General features: G+C 53.8%; 1 protein-coding gene across 7 annotated transcripts; it reads left to right on the top strand.

The window, feature by feature from the left end:
- Nucleotides 1-12: 12 nt before the first annotated feature.
- Nucleotides 13-18,357, top strand: PLD3 (phospholipase D family member 3). 7 transcript variants are annotated; one of them, XM_032613232.1, is made up of 14 exons: nucleotides 13-135; nucleotides 6,052-6,196; nucleotides 9,830-10,038; nucleotides 10,604-10,694; nucleotides 10,802-10,876; nucleotides 10,965-11,107; nucleotides 11,576-11,759; nucleotides 13,399-13,519; nucleotides 13,602-13,729; nucleotides 14,854-15,054; nucleotides 16,301-16,440; nucleotides 17,041-17,206; nucleotides 17,662-17,761; nucleotides 17,854-18,357. In XM_032613232.1, the coding sequence occupies exons 4-14, from the start codon at nucleotides 10,668-10,670 to the stop codon at nucleotides 18,039-18,041; spliced, it is 1,473 nt and encodes a 490-aa protein (XP_032469123.1). In that variant the 5' UTR covers nucleotides 13-135; nucleotides 6,052-6,196; nucleotides 9,830-10,038; nucleotides 10,604-10,667; the 3' UTR covers nucleotides 18,042-18,357. The 7 variants fall into 7 exon arrangements, with proteins under 7 accessions (XP_032469123.1, XP_032469124.1, XP_032469127.1 ...); XM_032613233.1 differs by having other exon boundaries at nucleotides 9,830-10,043; XM_032613230.1 differs by having other exon boundaries at nucleotides 14-135; nucleotides 9,830-10,016.
- Nucleotides 18,358-18,431: the final 74 nt, after the last annotated feature.

Genomic DNA, 18,431 nt, shown 5'->3' with positions numbered 1-18,431 from the left:
AAGGCAATTGCCTGGCCCACGCCGGCCCGCAGTCTAGCCGGAGTGCGCCTGCGCGCAGCGGGGGCGGTCGGGCGGGGCTCCAGCCTAGAAGGTGCGTGAGGGGCTGAGTCCAGGAGTGGGAGACGTGGAGTGCAGGTAATATGCGATCTGGGGGCGAGGCATCTCGGCTGCCCTCCTCGTGTCGTCCTTCGAATATAATGCATCTCTCTTATATCGTCCTCTGTCCCTTTATGTCCCCATTCCTCCCCTTATGTTGCATCCCGCTTAAATCGTTACCACTCCCCTTATGTCGCCATCACCCTCCTTAGGTCGTCGTCAACCCCCTTAACAAGATTTCGTTCCTTTAAGTCCCCATGGCCACCACATGTCGCAGTTACCCCCCTTTAAGTCGTGTCGCCTTCTCATATCGCCTGCACCCCTCTTTTGTTGCTATTACTCCTTTACGAAGTCCTTCTCATAAATCGTCATCATACCCCCGTGTCACCTTCGCACGCCTCCTGTCACCATCTCCGTAAGTTACGCTCACGCTTCCCTTATATCTTCCTCATCCTTTATGTCTCCATCCCTCCCCGCCCTCTGACAGTCACTGTCCGTGCCTAATGCTTCTAGTTTTCCCCATAAGGACCTACACTGCCCTACAGTTGTTATTCTTCCCTTCGTGTCTCCGGTATTTCCCCGTGTCCCCTCTCACATACCGGGTACTAGAGCCCGTTATTCTGGCTCCACCACTAAGCATCTGGGTAACCTTGACCACCTAATCACACGTTTACAGTCTCAGCTTCCTCATCTGTGAAACGCACACAAGGACACCTATGTCAGGGATGATTGTGACGATCCTGCGTGTTTATTCTTGTGACATGCCCAGCTTGATGTGGCCATTTGAGCTAATATTATTAATCATCTCACCCTCACCTTCATCCAGTCACCTTCATCCCCTCCTCATTGTCGCTCTCCCCCTCCCCCCAGCTGCCCTCATCATTACCGTGGTGTCGTCACCATTCCCTGTATCCTGATACTCTCTGCCACACCAGCCAACCCCTGCTGTCCCACATCATGATCACTATGCTGTCCTCACCTCTGCCACATCACCACACCTGAGGGGGTGACCCATCAGCCATCACGAACCTTGCTCATGTAAATACTTCATCCCTATCTCCTTACCTTGTTGGAGTGACTGATTTCCCACCCCCAAATTGAGAGCACTTAGCCAATGGCAGGAGTCGAGGAGCGCTTGGTGGGAGGAAGACTCTAGAAAGCTTAGACCCAACCCTTCCTTGACTTATAGAATTGGGGGTGCAGAGAGATGAGGCAGGTCTCACCACACCTTTGTCAAACCTCAGCAACCCTGAATCCCCAGGTGGAAAGGTAAGTATCTTAGTCACTCAGCTTGCCTTAGCATGGCCATGTAGGACAGCCATTACAGTGTGTGTCTGGGGGCTGGAACACCCTGGTTCCAATCTTGGTTCTAGCATTTAGTACTTAAATAGTACTAAATGACCTTGGGCAGCTGGCTTAAGGTCTCTGTGCCTCAGTTGCTACATCCTGCAACATGGGAATGAAAATGCAAGTTAATTCATTCAATAAATATTTATTAAGCATGTTCTACATGCTCAGCATTGTGCTAGGCATTCACACATCAGTGAATAAAACAGAGATCCTTGGCCTCATGGAGTTTACATTCTATCAGGGGTAAGAGACAGTACACAAACAGGGAAGTAGATTATATGATGTGTTAGGGGGGAGTTGGGGGATGCAAAGATTATAGTTTTAAGTAGGGTGATCTGGTGACATTTGAACAAAGACTTGAAGAGGGGAGAGAGTGGCGTGGCTGTCTGGGGGAAGAGCGGCATTCTAGGCAGAGAAAACAGCAAATGCAAAGGTCCTGAGGTAGGAGCATGCATGGAATATTTAAGGAATAGCAAGGAGACCAGTGAGGGAAGAGAGGGATGGGGAATGAAGTCAGCAGGGTGATGGGGGCAGATCATCTGGGGTCTCATGGGCCATGGAGAAGACTTTGGCTTTACTCTGAGTGAGGTGGGAGCCATGGGAGGATTTGGAGGAGAGGAGGGATGTGATCTGATGTGACATGACGTGACATGAAGAAGCAGCAGCAGCTGGAGAACGTCTACCAAGGATGGATTGGCAAGAGCAGCCTGGTTGGAAGGACAGCCAGACTCCTCTTCTTAAAGCTGCACTCGCATATCCTTTGTATTTGGAGAAAGCTTCAAATGCCCCTCTCAAAGATTAGGGGTGGGATGGGGTGGGGAGGGATGTTGGTAGGGGTTTTGAGAGGCTACTGGGGAGGGACGGAGGGCGTCACAGATCTACAGATGTTACACAGCAGGAGAGGCAGCTGTCTACACTCAGGACCCTGAGGCAGCTTGGGCTCAAATTCTGGCTCCACCGTTTCCTGGCTGTGTCCCTTTGTGCCAGTGACTTAACCTTTCTAGGTCTTTTGTTCCCTTATCTGTTAAGCGGAGCTAAAAAAAAAACCACTGCTGTAAGAATTGAATATATAAAGTGTTTTGAGCAGTGCCTGGTTCAATAAACATAAGGAGACCCCGCTCTCCCACATCCTGTCCTTTCACAGGCTCAGACCTCCCTGAGGGTGGCAAGGAAAAGACATTCTGCCTTATTCTGTGTTCGGGAATTGGTTTGACACTGTTGTGTCCTGGCACAGAACTGAGCTCTGGGTTCAAATTCTTGGCCGACAGACCAACGCCGTGTGACCTGGGCAGTGATTTTCCTGAGCCCTACCTCGTCATCTGAAAAACAGAGATAATAATGCTTCTTTGCCCCAGATGTGTTGTGTTGTTCTTTTTGAACTGAGGCATCAACCATTTTCATGGTTTTATTTTTCTCCAAGGCACCAACTGTATGCTTTGCTCATTTAATCTACTGTCTTACTCCCTCAAAAGAATTTCTTCCTTCCTAGGGACTTTTTGTTTGTTTGTTTTTTCTGTGCTATATCTCCAATTTCCAGATAAGGCTTGTAAGAGAATAAGCCCAAGAGGTTATTAAGGGGAGATCATTCAGGGCTTTGGGAGCCACAGTGAGGAGCTGAGACTTTATTCTGCAGATACCGGGGGACCACAGAAAGGTTTTGAGCAGAGGGTGGACAAGTCAGACTCAGATGGAGGGGGAATTGGAAGGGTTGAGTGGAGGCTGGGAGCCACAGGATGTGGCTGGAGTGGGGACCCAAGTGAGAGAGGCCAGTTCGGGGCCATGGAGGGGAGAGAAAAGGGTTGGGTGGGAGACACACTTGGGAGGCCATGTGGATAAGTTGTGGGCGGTCCAGGACAAGGCCCAGGACTCTGGGGGAGTCAGGGCTTTCTGGAGAAGGTAGCACACAGGCTGAGACCTGAAGGATGGGTAGAACAGCTCTCCTTGAAAGGGGGATCCGGGGGAGGAGCAGGTTTGAGAGAGATCCTAAGGACAATTGGAAACATGGTGGGTGTATGGGGCTTAGGGACACCTGGGTGGAGGCGTCTAGGAGGCCATGGGACTTCCGGAGCTGAAATTCAGGGGGTAGGTGGGAATCGGAGACAGCTTTGGAGTCAGAAAGGGGGACTGAAGCTGTAATGGTGGGGAAGGTCCACAGGGGCTGTCCATGTAGGGCCCAAGAGGACATTGTAAGTTGGTTGCACTTGGTCCTGGAGGCAATGGGGAGCCACAGAGGGGGTTTGAGTAGGGATGGGACAGCTTAGATTTTTGAGTTCCAGTTCAGAAGTATTCGCCATTCATGATGGAGTGTTGGGGGACAGGGGGTTGTGTGTGTATTTTTTTACTTATTTGTTTTTTCAGACTGAGCATCTTCTCTCCCTAGAAGGGGCACCTTCTAGGGGGTCCTTTGAAATAAAACGTCTACTCCTAAAAACAAAACAAAAAAGTTTACAAAACCAGTGCTCTGTTCTGTTTTCTGTAGACTTGACCACAGACAATTGTGCAGTCAGTCAAAATCAGCTCCTTTAAACCCAAGAACAGTTCTGTTTTGAACCGAATGGAAGGTCCATAGGTTAGTGAATGTTTCCTGAGGTATGGCCTGTCCAGTGCTTCACGTGGGCTTCAGCATATAACTGGCCCCACACCCTTCTTTGCACTTTCATACATCTTGAATCAACCTTGAATTGACCTTGAATTTTACCCTCAGGCTGAGGTGTCATTATCTGCACCTACCCTATTGCTCTGGGCTTAGAACACAAGCTACTTACACATTGTGTATACACCGAGTGTCACTACGTCTAGAGAGACATCTAAGAAAGTCTTTTCTCAAGGGTTTCCATTCTACTCCTTCTTCTGTTTTCAATAAACATTTATTGAGTGGTTACAACGTGCTAGGCACAGGGTGGGTAGAGGAATAAATCAGACATAGACTTAGCTTTTTAAGGGACACATATAGGTTTATCTATGATAAAAGTGTGTCCAGGGTACTAGGGGACACAGCTAACCAGCCAGCTTGTATCTGTGCTACCTGGCCTGCTATGGATGGTTTCACTGACTGCCCAGCAAACGTGAGGTTGGTATATTAGTCTACCCGTTGTTCTGAGAATGCAAGGAACGCAAGTGAGGTTCAGAGAAGGGAGCCTCTTCTCCCAGTAACACACACAGCTGAGATCTGAACCCAGGGGGTTGGGACTGCAAGACGCACCCCCTTAAACCATTCAGAGATCCCCCAGCCACCACTCCTCAGATGGGTATAAAGTGATCCCCCTTTTTTTTTTTTTTGCGGTACGCAAGCCTCTCACTGTTGTGGCCTCTCCCGTTGCGGAGCACAGGCTCCGGACGCACAGGCTCAGCGGCCATGGCTCACGGGCCCAGCCGCTCCGCGGCATGTGGGATCTTCCCGAACCGGGGCACGAACCCGTGTCCCCTGCATCGGCAGGCAGACTCTCAACCACTGCGCCACCAGGGAAGCCCAAGTGATCCCCTTTTTATGAGTGAGGCCAGCAGGGCTCAGAGAAGTAAAGCCCCACGCCTGATGTCACTGAGGAAGAAAGTGACGGGTGGGATCTGAACCCTGGCCCCTCCAACCCAAAACACTGCTATGGAAGAGGGATCAAGTCTCCCACCCCAACCCTCACAGGTGTTCAGGGAGCTGTGAGCCAACACGTGTCTCAAAAGCCGGGTGGGTTTTGCTTCCTCCTTTTCTGTGCGCTGTGGTTCACAACCCAAGTCAGGCAGGGCACAAGCCAAGGGAACAGGGAGATATTCTGTGGGCTGGTGAAACTGCACAACTCAGTCCCGCAGGCTGGGACTCGAACCCAGCCAAACCCCAGAGTGGGCTTTGAACCCACGTTCTTTTAACTAAAACCACACACCCGGTCTCAGGACTTAATGAAGCTTAGGTTCTTTATGTCTCAGCGCAGAAAGAATTCAGTGAGAGACAAAGTGATAGGTAAAAAGTGGATTTATTTAAAGAGATACACATTCCATAGACAGAATGTGGTTCATCTCAAAAGGCAAGAACGGCCCTGGGAAAAACACACTCCATAGAGTGTGGGCCGTCTCGGAAGGCGAGAGGTCCGGAAATATGGGGTAGTTTTTATGGGCTGGGTAATTTCATTGGCTAATGAGGGGGGAGGATTATTCCAACTGTCTTGGGGAAGGGGAGGAGATTGCCAGGAATTGGGCCCCGCCCTCTTTTTGGTCTTTTAGGTCACCTTGAAACTGTCATGCTTTTAGGTCACCTTGGAACTGTCATGGCACCTATGGTTGTGTCATTTAGCATATGCAAATGCATTGGTCCCCAGCCTTTTTGGCACCAGGGACCGGTTTCGTGGAAGACAATTTTTCCACGAGCGGGGTGGGTGGGGGGTGGTTCAGGCGGAGGGATGGGCAGCGGCAGATGAAGCTTCGCTCGCTCGCCCACCGATCCGCTCCTGCTGTGCGACCTGCTTCCTAACAGGCCATGGACTGCTAGCGGTCCGTGGCGCGGGTGTTGGGGACCCCTGTGCTAATGTATATAATGAGGCTCAAAGTCTACTGGAAGTCAAATCTTCCGCCACCTTGGACCTAGTTGGTTCTAACCAGTTTATGCTGTATCCTCAACAGCTGTGTCATTCTTTTAAAGATTGTGCCCTGCCCCCTTCCCTCCCGTTTCACTGGGAGGGGGCACACCTGCTGGTGGAGGTGCCCCCTACACCAGCGAGGAAGCAGGGCATGAGGACCAGCCTGGACATTGCACTGGAGCCCCAGGGTGAGTTCTAGGTTCCTGGGAACCCTGGAATTGAGGTGAGCTGAGAAGGCCAGCACTTGCCGGCCTGGCTCTGTCGGCCCGGCTGTCCATATCCTGCTTCAGTTTCACCCTGCCGTGCTCCCCCTAGGGATCTGGGGATTGAGGGTGCTGGATACCTATCCAGCTGAGGCCACAGTCCCCTTTTGGAGACTGGGATGTTGGGGAAGGGCCCCCGCAGCTAGGAGCCTGAGCCTCAATTTAATTTCCATGGAAGGCCTATGTGCATTTTTTAAAATAGTGAGTAAAGGCCCACAGTAAAAAGCAGGCATCTTGCCTGGCCGAGGGTGGGGAGGACGGAGGCGGAGGGAATCATGCCTTTTTTCTTTTCTTTTTGGCTGTTAGGACCCTTGAGACAATCATATTTATTGAGAACCTCTTACATGCCCATTCTCTGCACTTGATATATATGAATTCCTTGAGTTCGAAGGAGCCACTCAGATTTTAAACATCTCAAATTTTACATGTTCAAAAGACACACATTATTTATTTATTTTTGATATTTTTAAAAAAATTTATTCCTGGTCTTTTCCCCAAACTTGGTCCTCCTCGGTGTTCCCCCAAATCACACGCCTACCCCAGTCAGTTACCCACACAGCCAGAGGGAGCCTGTAAACCTGTATTCGTTTCCTGGGGCTGCTGTAACACGTGAGCACAAACTGCGTGGCTTAAAACAACAGAAATTTATTCTCTCACAGTTCTGGAGACCAGAAGTCCAAAATCAAGGTGTCAGCAGGGCCGTGCTCTCTCCGGAGCCTCTAGGGGAGATTCTGTTCCCTGCCTCCGCCAGGTTCCGGTGGCTCCTGGTGCACCTGGGTTTGCAGCCCATCATTCCAGTCGCTGCCTCCCTGGTCATGTCTCGTTTCTGTCTCTTTTAGAGATACTTGCCCTTGGGTTTAGGACCCACCCAGATAATCCAGAATAATCTTATCTTTAAATCACTGACTTAATTACATCTACAAAGACCCTTTTTCCAAATAAGGTCACATTCACAAGTTCCAGGAGTGATGACCACATCTGACATATCTTTTCTGAGGCCCCCATTCAACCCACCACAACCCCCAAAGGAGATCATGTTCCCTCCTCTGCTCAGAACCTACCCGTGGCCCCGTCCTTCTTGCCACAGTCCGGGTAGCCCAGCATGATCTGGTCCTGTCACCTCAGACTTACCTCCTCTGCCTCCTCCCACAGGCCATTCCACTACAGACACACTGGCCTCCTCGCTCTTCCCTATCCACACCAGGCACACTCCTGCCTCACGGCCTTTGCACTGGCTGTTCCCTCTGCTCAGAACACTCTTCCCCAAGATGTCCAGTAGCTCCATTCCTCCTCTGCTTGAAGTTTTTTTCCCTCAGGGATCCCCTTCTCTGCGAGGCCTTCCTTGACCTCTTTATTTAAAATTGCAAGCAATCCCAACCCCGGCCCCACCCCTGTCCCTCTTCCCTGAGTCTCCATAGCACTTATTACCTTCTAACATATAATTTAATTTAATACTGTTTTTTGTCTGTCTTTCCTCATGTCAGTTTTGTTCACAGTGATATCCCCAGTGCCTAAAACAATACCTGGTGCACAGGTGCTCAATAAATGTGTGCAAAATTAATGAACAGCCTTGTAAAAAGTAGGTGCTATTCTTGCTGTGCCCATTTTGCAGATGGGGAAACTAGGGCACAGATGCACTGTCACTTCTCTGAAGTCAGTCACGTACACGCTGAGGCTCATATTAAGATCAGGCACCTGGCTCTGGGAGCCACAGTGTTAACTGCCTCGCCAATCTAACCCAGTCTACACCACCTCTTCAGGACTAGTTTTCTTTTTAAATATTGCTACCTTAGGTGTATTGCTTTGATAAAAATATAACAAGTCAAAATTAAACCCATCATTACAGACCTGTCATCACGGCACAATTTGAAAGCCAAAAGCTCGCTAACAAACTGAATGAAATGCGTCTATTTTCTTCCTATTTTTGATTTATTACCGGCCATCCCAGTTCCCCTGGCTCACCTTGCAGGGTCCCTCACAGCTCCGCGCCCTACCTCTGCCCAGTTTTGTTTTTGTTTATCAGCTTCCCTAATTTCACATCACCTGCTGTTCCAACCCCATATTCTTAAATAAAACATTTCTCACCACGGTCCTTCACAAATAAATAAATAAAAGGCAAACTTGTTTCGCACCCCATGCCTCCCCCTCCCCCCACCCTCCAACCCTGCGGTCAGCCCCATCCAAGACTTATCTTCTGCTTCTCTTGGTGACCTCTGGAGTTCCAAATAACCTTGATCTGTTGCCATTTCTTGCTGGATCCATTTGACCCATCCCGGTTTGGCTCGCTCCCTGCAATGATAGGAGGGGATCTAGCTGTGTTCTTCTGCCCTCGCCAATCTGGGATCGGACGTTGGGGGAAAGGGGTTTCCAAATTATCCTTTCAGATCTAGGCAGGATATTGCGGTGAGGAGAGAACCTGGCTCCCTTTTGGAATTTCCTTCCTTTTTTCGTCCTTTTTTTAAAACACATTAATGCATGCGCCTGAATTTTTTAAAACGTGACAAAACCTGGGACGCGGCAACACCTGTGTAGGCTTTATAATTATTTTTTAACCTGCACAGAGATGTTTTCTTTTCTGTAAGTCGCTCATATTTCACAATTTTAAAAAAGAAAATAGGCGGACGACAAAAAGCAATCCTGACCCACCCCCAAATCCCGCTGTCAAGGCAACCACTTCCAACGCTGTTGCTCCCCTCAGTAATAATCCTTCTCTGCATCTGTTGACTTCCTGCCTGGATGTGGGGAAGGGGGTCCTGCCCCTCTTTCATTGAGAATGGTGGGCGGGGAGGGGGACCTCCAATTTATTTCTCCATCTGCGGCCTTAAATCCTGCTTCGGAGATATGAGATGGTATGTGGGAAACCTTGCTTACCCCTCCAGCCAGAGCCTGGATTTAAGAGACAAAATTTTTAAAATCCTTATCAAAATATCAGTTGACTTTTTTTTTTTTTTTTTTTTTTTTTTTTTTTTTTGCAGTACGCGGGCCCCTCACTGCTGTGGCCTCTCCTGTTGTGGAGCACAGGCTCCGGACGCGCAGGCTCAGCAGCCATGGCTCACGGGCCCAGCCGCTCCACGGCATGTGGGATCTTCCCAGACCGGGGCACGAACCCGTGTCCCCTGCATCGGCAGGCGGACTCTCAACCACTGCGCCACCAGGGAAGCCCCGACTTTTTTTTTTTTTTTTAACGAAACACTGACTGCAGTCCACAATCCAAGGGAAAACCCACCATCCCCTTCCCCCCCACCGCTCTTCCCCTCCCTTAGCGTGGGCTGTGTCTTCTAAGCTGATTTCATCGCTACGTTCCTAAATCATGTTATTCAGCCTTGATCATTCCATTTCATTTTATAATTTTTAAAGTCATTAATCTTATTTATGTATTTATTTTTGACCAGGTAATACATGCCCATGGTACAAAAATTCACAAGGTTTGCAGACGAGAAAAGATGGGGGGGTCTCTTTTCTCTTTACCTGTGGCCTCCCTACCCCACATGGGGGCTCTAGGGTGGACCTTAGCAAAGCCAATCGCTCAGCCATGTACTCTCCCTCCACCCCCGTCAGGTTGGCTGTACTGGGCGGCCGGGCCCCCCTTCTCCCTGCGGTGAGCCCGGACCGGCGCGCTCACTGCGCAGACTCCCCGCTGCAGTGGGCGGAGCCCCCTCGGTCCCCGCCCCCGCCCCTCCGCCCCTGCTCAGCCTGTCGGGGCAGAAGCTGGGGCCCCGTGGAGGTAGCAGCAGCCGCCTGCCGAGTAAGGCCGAGGCCCCTCTGGGGTAGGGTAGGGGAGGATGGTTTCGGGGATGGGCTGGGGTCTGGCGGGGAGGCCGCGATGGTCTTGGGCTCCCGGCCTGAGCTGTCTAGTCGTTACCTGAGGGTGAGAGCAAAGGAGCCACCTGGAAAATGACTTCTGGGTAATCCCAGGGCTGGGAGAAGCCAGGCACAAAGATTTAGGGCTCCGCTGACCCAATCCGGAGCTGTCATTTTGGGAATGTATAGGTTGGAGCTCAGAGAAGGGAAAGCGCTAATGGGGAGCAGTGTGGGTGCTGATGAGGGGCAGGGTGGGCGCTTGGGGGGGCAGGGTGGGCACTAAAGGGGGGCAGGGAGGGCACCGCAGAGGAATAGGAGGAAAGCAGAGGAGTTGGACTTAGGGATTTCGAAATCCCAACTGACCAGCAGTCAGCTTCCTCCTTTAGGGGTGGCAGGCGCAGTGCCAGTGGCCCCCGTGATCACAGACAAGGCGACCCAGGGAGTCCCGTGAGCCCGAGGCTGATCCGCTTTCTGTGATGTCCCCCAAAAGCCTAGAACACCCCACACAGTGCCAGCTTTTGTTCCCTGCAGTTTGGAGACCCTGACACACCCACTTTCCCACTGGAATCTGTATAACCCCTGGCTGCCCAGCAAGATGAAGCCTAAACTGATGTACCAGGAGGTAGGTGGATGGGGGACCCAGTGGGGAGGGGCTGGACCCAGCAGAGGGTGGGGGCCCCACTGAGCTGCCCTGTCACCCCCACACACACCATCATCCCTGTCTCCCAGCTGAAGGTGCCTGCTGAGGAGCCCTCCAACGAACTACCCATGAACGAGATAGAGGCATGGAAAGCTGCAGAAAAGGTAGGAGCCCACCGCCACCCTCACTCTGTCTCAGCCATGGCCTGGGCTGCCCTCCTTGGGCTGGCTGATCACCTCCTCCTCCCCACAGAAGGCCCGTTGGGTCCTGCTGGTCCTCATCCTGGCAGTCGTGGGCTTTGGTGCCCTGATGACTCAGCTGTTTCTATGGGAATACGGCGACTTGCATCTCTTTGGGCCCAACCAGCGCCCAGCCCCCTGCTATGACCCTTGCGAGTAAGTGGAGGGGGGCGTGGGCGCCTCAGATGGTGGGGGGAGGGGCCCTGCCAGGCCAGGGACACTTCAACACGCACTAAGCAGGGCCTGCACCCAGTGGTCGAGACAGAATAAGGTGATCGCCGACTCCCAAGTGGACCGTCACGGTTCTTCCCTCCATGCCCACCTCCTTCCCCCACACTGTTGCCATGGCAGCCACAGCATCATCATCTATCTGTCTGTGAACAGACACACATGGCATCTTCCATCCACATCTGTGGACAGACACACACACACACACACACACACACACACACACACAGACACATGCACAACCTTCCTTCCACACCTCTAGACAGACAAATGCAGACACACAGAGAATCACGAGTACTGACACAAATACACATAGTCTTCCATCCTCCGTGGGCAGACAAGTGAGCACTCACATTCCAGCCCCCTAAGGCTGATTCTGCCTCCCCCCAACCCCAGAGCAGTGCTGGTGGAGAGCATTCCCGAGGGCCTGGACTTCCCCAATGCCTCCACGGTCAACCCCTCCACCAGCCAGGCCTGGCTGGGCCTGCTCGCCGGTGCCCACAGCAGCCTGGACATTGCCTCCTTCTACTGGACCCTCACCAACAACGACACCCACACTCAGGAGCCCTCTGCTCAGCAGGTACCTGGCAACCTGGGCCCTGGCTGGCAGCGGGTGGGGGGGGCGGGGGAGGGTTGGAGGGAGCCACTGGGGAGGTGGATGAAAGGGGTTTCCCTATAGCCCGGGAGACAGGTGGACATGTCTCACACAGCGGGTTGGACACAGGTGTTTGGAAGCAACTGTCTTCACATGGCCCTCTGGACTGGGGGCGTTTTGTCACAGTCATCTGGAGGCCTCTGAATGTCAGGGTATGGGTTTGGTTACGAGGGATTAGGCTGGCAGATATCACTCACCCACAAGCTGCCCTGACCCTGTCACACAAAGAAATGGAAACATGGAGTGAGTACCAGCCCAGCCTCAAGCCAGGCTGCCACTTCCCAGCTGTGTGACCTTGGGCAGGTCACTTCACCTCTCGGTCTTCAGTTTCCTCATCTGTAGAATGGGGCAATATCTAGCACTCCCCTCTTGCGAGGATGAAACGGGCTAATCCCTGCCAGTTATAGCACAATGCCCGACAGAGTCAGCCCTTTATAAGCATTTGCTCTGATAGCCTTGTTAGGGTCTGCAGACAAACTTAAAAAACATAAAACTTCAAGATTTGAAAAGGAACAGTCTAGGTGGATAAGCCCTTCATCGAAAGACATGGTGAATTTGTCCCTTTTTTTCCCCTTTCCTTGCTGCCACTCTTTGTCAGAGGTAGGCTTAAAATGTATTAAAATCATGAGGTTTATTAAGCACTGCCTGAAAAAATATACGACAGTTAAAAATGATATGAGCTGGAAATTCCCTGGCGGTCCAGTGGTTACGACTCTGCAGTTTCACTGCCAAGGGCGCGGGTTCAATCCCTGGTTGGAGAACTAAGATCCCACAAGCCAAAAAAAAAAAAAAGTCATGAGCTCCCACGCCCTGCTGGTTCCTACTGGAGTGGTTCAAAGCACAAAGCACAGACGTAGGAGGCAGACCATCTGAGTTCAAATCCTGCTTCCCCATTGATTTCTCCAATGCTCAGTTTCCCCATCTGCACCTTGGGATATACTCAGATTTGCCTCATCAGTGAGAGTGGTGAGAAGTCAGTGAGTTCACATGTGAAGGGGCTTAGAAGGGCCCTGGCTCACAGTAGAAACCAGGGAATCAATGGCTGTTGCTATTAATGTTATTGGCATCATCAGGCCTCACCCAAACCTTCCCAGACCCCAAGCCTGCACTGTGCCCCCAACATCCTGCAAGGTGCCCAGAGGTCCCTTCTGTGACGGGCATTGATACTTCCAAGTCAGGATCTTAGGAAGGTCCCGTGAAGGGCAGGAGTGGCAGGGAGGCCCTAGCGGGGCTCAGAGCGCCAATTATTAAAACAGATAAAGGGACTTCCCAGGTGGTCCAATGGTTAAGACTCTGCACTTCCACTGCGGGGGGCATGGGTTCAGTCCCTGGTCGGGGAACTAGGATCCCGCATGCCACACAGTGTGGCCAAAAAAAATCAATAAAATAAAACAGATACAGGTTTTAACATCTTAACCTGTGTAAAGCCTTCCCTGAGTGTACCGGCTAATGTAAAGCCTGATCAGATCTAGAAGCTTAATCTCAAAACAGCTCCATGGGGGGTCCTGCGTGGGGTTGGAGAGTTGGCTCATCCAGCCCCTCAGAGGCTCTCCCCTCCTCCCAGGGCGAGGAGGTCCTCCGGCAGCTACAGACCCTGGCACCCCGAGGTGTGAAGGTCCGCATTGCCGTGAGCAAGCCAAGTGGGCCCCAGCCCCAGGCAGATCTGCAGGCCCTGCTGCAAAGCGGTGAGCTAGGGGGGCAGCTGGGGATGGGCTGGGCCTGGGGCTGCCCAAGCCAGCACCCTGACCACCACCCCTGTCTGTCCAGGTGCCCAGGTCCGCATGGTGGACATGCAGAAGCTGACCCATGGCGTCCTGCACACCAAGTTCTGGGTGGTAGACCAGACCCACTTCTACCTCGGCAGTGCCAACATGGACTGGCGTTCCCTGACCCAGGTCTGCCGGCACCCTGCCCACCGCCCTTCTAGGCCGCTCCCTGCCCCACAGGGCGCCCGGCCTCCAGCTGCGCCCCACCTCAACCCCAGAGTCCTCTCTTCCAGTCTCTGCAATGGCTTCCTTCCCACCTCCTACCTAACATCCCCAAATCCAGCCCTCCACCACCCTCGCTCTGCTCAGGGAAGCCCCTCTGATCCCCGATGGCATCTACAGGACATTCCAGGCCCTGTCCACCCATTTGACCTTTGCGATTCACTCTCTGCATGCCTGCTCTAAGCCCAGCCCTGTTCTGATGCTGGGAATGTGGTGGACCTCTTGGAACCCCCGGTCCAGGGTGGAGACGGGCCTGTCACCAGTGTCAGCCCAAAAGGGTCAAGTCTGAGTTGGTGGTGAGGCGGGAGCACAAGTGGAGGGGTCAGGGCCAGGATGGGCGACCCAACCTGGGGTACCAAGGAAAGTCTCCCAAAAGAGATGAAAACGAATCTGATAACTGGAGGAGCTGTAGGAATTGGCACAGGACAGGAAAAAGGAACAGCTTAGGCAGTGATCATTTGCTCAACAAATATTTTCCAAACCCCTAATCTCACCAGCCCCGCGGGGAGATGCTGAACGCACAGCTGTCCCTGAGACATCCCCTGTGCCTGTCCTTCCAGTCCAATGGGGAGGCAGGTTTGTCACCAGAGAGGGTGATGAAGGAGGCCCAAGGGACCCTGAGAGCCTCAAGGAATGCCTGACACAGGCTGGGCAGTCAAGGCAGGATTCCCGGAGGAGGAAACTGTCAACTGAGACCTAAGACTGAGCAGGAGCTCAGTGGAGGGTAGAAGCAACAGTGTACGCAAAGGTTCAGGAAACCTGGAGCTTTGGAATAACTGATTTTCACCAAAACTTAAGATTTTAATCTTGAGTCAAGATCATGTCCATCCCAGGACTTTAGCTGGGGGAAGGGGGGTGGGGGCACGGTTAAGGGGCAGAAAGAAAGGAGACAGGGGCAGAGAGAGGGGGAGATAGAAGGGCAAGGGGCAGGAAGGGGGACTTGGGGGGGGGCAGGGGGAAGGGCTGCAGGTGTCCATGTCATCTGTGGGCACCAGGCCATCATCCCCGGGCTCAGCATTGCCCTCCCACAGGTCAAGGAGCTGGGCGTGGTCATGTACAACTGCAGTTGCCTAGCTCGAGACCTGACCAAGATCTTCGAGGCCTACTGGTACCTGGGCCAGGCGGGCAGCTCCATCCCGTCAACCTGGCCCCGGCCTTATGACACCCGCTACAATCAAGAGACACCCATGGAAATCTGCCTCAACGGAACCCCTGCTCTGGCCTACCTGGCAGTGAGTCCGAGGGAAGAGGGGCCTGTCACACCCCGGCCACATCCCTTCTCTCGGCCCCCATCAAGCCCTGCCTAGTGACTTGGTAGGGATGGGGGTTCCTGACCACTGGCTGTCACTTCTGCTCACTCGGGGCCTGGGCTGTGTCCCAACCTCCCTAGGCCTTGGTTTCACGTAGAAAATAAGTATTGCAATATTTACCACCTCTTAGGGCTAGTGAGAGGCACGGCTGGGTCCATGCAGGCCGAGCCCTGGGTGGCCTGTCCAGTATAGCTGCATGTCGCATTTTTAATCAATTAAAATGAACTACAGTTAAAAACTCAGTTCCTCTGTCACACTGGCCACATTTCAAGTGCTTAACAGCCACACATAGCAAGCAGTTGCCATACGGGACAGTGCAGATAGAGAACATTTCCATCAACGTGGAAAGTTCTATGGGACAGCACCCACTATTGCCCTTGGCACTCTGGACAAGGCACCGCTGTTTTTGGCTGTTGGTATTTTCACTAGTTGGGGTGGCCAACCTGGGTCCCCCCGAGCAAGTCACCTGGCCAAGCCCAGTGTCATCCTGGAGGGCCCCCACTAAAGCATGGATGGAGGGACGCGATTCATTGGGGTCCTTTGCTCCAGTGACCTCCCACGGGACATTAATGGTTCCCCCGTTACCACTACCCCTTTCAGAGCTCGAGTTTGCTCACCTGTTGTGAGGATGGAGAGAGCTGGGTGAAGGGCCTGGTGTGGCTGGGCACATGAGGAGTGCCATCAGGCTGGACTGTAAGTCAGGGACAAAAGTGATTAGAGCAGAGGTCCTCAAACTTGAGCATGCATTAGAATCACCAGAAGGGCTTGTGGAAAGCCAGATTCCTGGGCTCCACCCCAGCACCTTGGTTCTGTGTGCCATGGGCAGTGAGGCCCAAGAACTTGCATTTCTAACAAGTTTCCAGGGGATGCTGTTGCTGCCTGACCAGGGACCTCATGTCGAGAACCACTGGGTTAGAGCATAAGTTCTGGAACCAGACAGCCTAGGTTCAAACCCTGGCTCCATTTATCAGCTGTGTGACCTTAGGCAAATCACTTACCCTCTCTGAGCCTCCGTTTGCTCACCTGCAAAACAAGACGTGGTAATTATCCCTCTCCTTCATGGAGGCTGAGCATTAGTGAGACCCGCAGGACCTGGCTCGTGACAAGCTGTCTGTAGCAGGGGTCCACTGTGAAGGACATGTGTCTTGACTGTCCCCTCATCCCCCAGAGTGCACCCCCACCACTGTGTCCAAGTGGCCGCACCCCAGACTTGAAAGCCCTGCTCAACGCGGTGGACAATGCCCGGAGTTTCATCTACATCGCGATCATGAACTACCTGCCCACCATGGAGTTCTCCCACCCGCACAGGTACCGCTGGGCGCGTGGACAGGGGTTGGGGTAGGGAGCCACCGTGAGTGGAAGAGGAGACAGGAGAGAGAGCGATGGGGCCCAGAAAGCAGTCACGGGGCCAAGACCAAGGGACAGAGGGAGGGGATGCCATGGGGAGAGACAGAGGTGACAGGGAGAGTGGGTCTGGATGGTCAAGACAAGGAGAAGGGGACAGAGAAGAGGATGAGAATATTCGGGGGGTGGTGTGGAGACGGGGGACTGGAAGCTTAAGGCAGAGGACACAGGATGTGGGATTTCTGCAGGTAGGAGGCAGGGAGTGTAGGCTGGATATGGGATGACGGGCTTCGGAGGTAGGACTAAGGGTATTCAGGTTTGGGGCGGCAGGGTTGGGGTTTGAGATCTGGGATAGGAAGTGGCGATGACTGGACTCTGGGGGCTCAGAGCAGGTAGTCTGGGGGCAGCAGACAAGACAATGAGAAGATTGGTGGGGGGAGCAGGGTTGGAGCTAGAGATGAGGTGGGGGCTTGGGGCTTCTCAGAAGCTGCAGCGGGCCCCAGGCCTGGCTCCCTAAAGCTGAAGTGAGGCCTCCCTCCGCATCCTGCACCCCCCCTCCCCAAGGTTCTGGCCTGCCATTGACGACGGGCTGCGGCGGGCTGCCTATGAGCGGGGCGTCAAGGTGCGCCTGCTGGTCAGCTGCTGGGGGCACTCTGAGCCATCCATGCGGGCCTTCCTGCTCTCCCTGGCTGCCCTACGTGACAACCACACCCACTTTGACATCCAGGTGGTAAGCGCCTACCCCAGACCTACCCATCAGCCCCTGTGCGGGGCAGTACCGGGGACACAGCAGTCGTGGAGCTCACCTGTCACCTGACAGGGACGACCCACAGTGGGCTGTGCCCTGATTGGCCAGAATCAAGGGCACGGGCAGAGGGGTTAGGGCTGGGATGGGGAAGCCCAGCAGAAGCTCCTGCCGCAGCCTGAGGGGTCGTGGAAGACTTTCTGGAAAAGGGGACATCTGAGGTAAGACCTAAGGGATAAATAGGAGTCATTCTAGAGGGAACAGGCGGCCTATGAGGCGACAGGGTCCTCCCTTTCAGCCGGCGTTTACCGAGTACCCGTGCTGGCCCCCAGGCCCGCGAGGGAAGCGGCTGAGTCCCCAGTCCCGCAGACCTGGTGCCACTCCCCACCCCAGACCCTGGGGCTTCTCTAACCCAGCCCCGCATCTCCCCTCCCTCTCAGAAACTCTTTGTGGTCCCTGCGGACGAGGCCCAGGCCCGCGTCCCTTACACCCGCGTCAACCACAACAAGTACATGGTGACTGAACGTGCCACCTACATCGGTGAGTGTCCTGGGCGCCGCTGGGGCGGGGGGACGGAAGGGGGTCCAGGCAGCACCACGGGCCCTGACTCTCTGGACCTCCGCTCCCTGTAGGAACCTCCAACTGGTCCGGCAGCTACTTCACCGAGACAGCGGGCACCTCGCTGCTGGTGACGCAGAACGGGCGGGGCGGCCTGCGGAGCCAGCTGGAGGCCGTTTTCCTGAGGGACTGGGACTCCCCTTACAGCCATGACCTTGACACCTCAGCCGACAGCGTGGGCAACGCCTGTCGCCTGCTCTGAGGCCCGGTCCAGCGGACAGGACAGGCCTGCGAGGCCCCCGCGGGCGCGGGTGTTCCGGGTCTCAATCCCTGTCCCCGTGCCCCCGCTTCTGTCTGCCCCGTCGTGGCTCCCACAGGCTCCCCCCCTGCTCTCCCGCTTCTACCTCCGCCCCCACCAGCCTGATGCTGTGGCCGCAGAGGACCCAGCCAAGCTGGGGGAGGGATCAGCCCCCGAAGAAGTAGGGGTGCATGCTGGGCCTGGCCCCCTGGCCCACCCCACTTTCCAGGGCAAAGAGGGCCTGAGGTCATAATAAGAAGTAAATAACTTGTGTGTACAGCCTGTGCCTGACTGAGTGGTGTGAGGTGGGGTGCCGGGTAGGGGACAGCTGGCATGGGCCTCTGGTGGGGACAC

The sequence above is a fragment of the Phocoena sinus genome, chromosome 19, assembly GCF_008692025.1.
Source record: "Phocoena sinus isolate mPhoSin1 chromosome 19, mPhoSin1.pri, whole genome shotgun sequence".
NCBI lineage: Eukaryota > Metazoa > Chordata > Mammalia > Artiodactyla > Phocoenidae > Phocoena > Phocoena sinus.
This window is presented reverse-complemented; position numbering and strand designations above follow the sequence as displayed.

What these genes read in the sequence shown, in the direction of transcription:
- PLD3 (XM_032613236.1), top strand. Translation starts at nt 10,668, where the DNA reads ATGAAGCCTAAACTGATGTACCAGGAG. An exon ending in CTAAACTGATGTACCAGGAG is followed by an intron (nt 10,695 to 10,801) that starts GTAGGTGGATGG and finishes CCTGTCTCCCAG; the next exon opens with CTGAAGGTGCCTGCTGAGGA. An exon ending in AGGAGCCCTCTGCTCAGCAG is followed by an intron (nt 11,760 to 13,398) that starts GTACCTGGCAAC and finishes CCCTCCTCCCAG; the next exon opens with GGCGAGGAGGTCCTCCGGCA.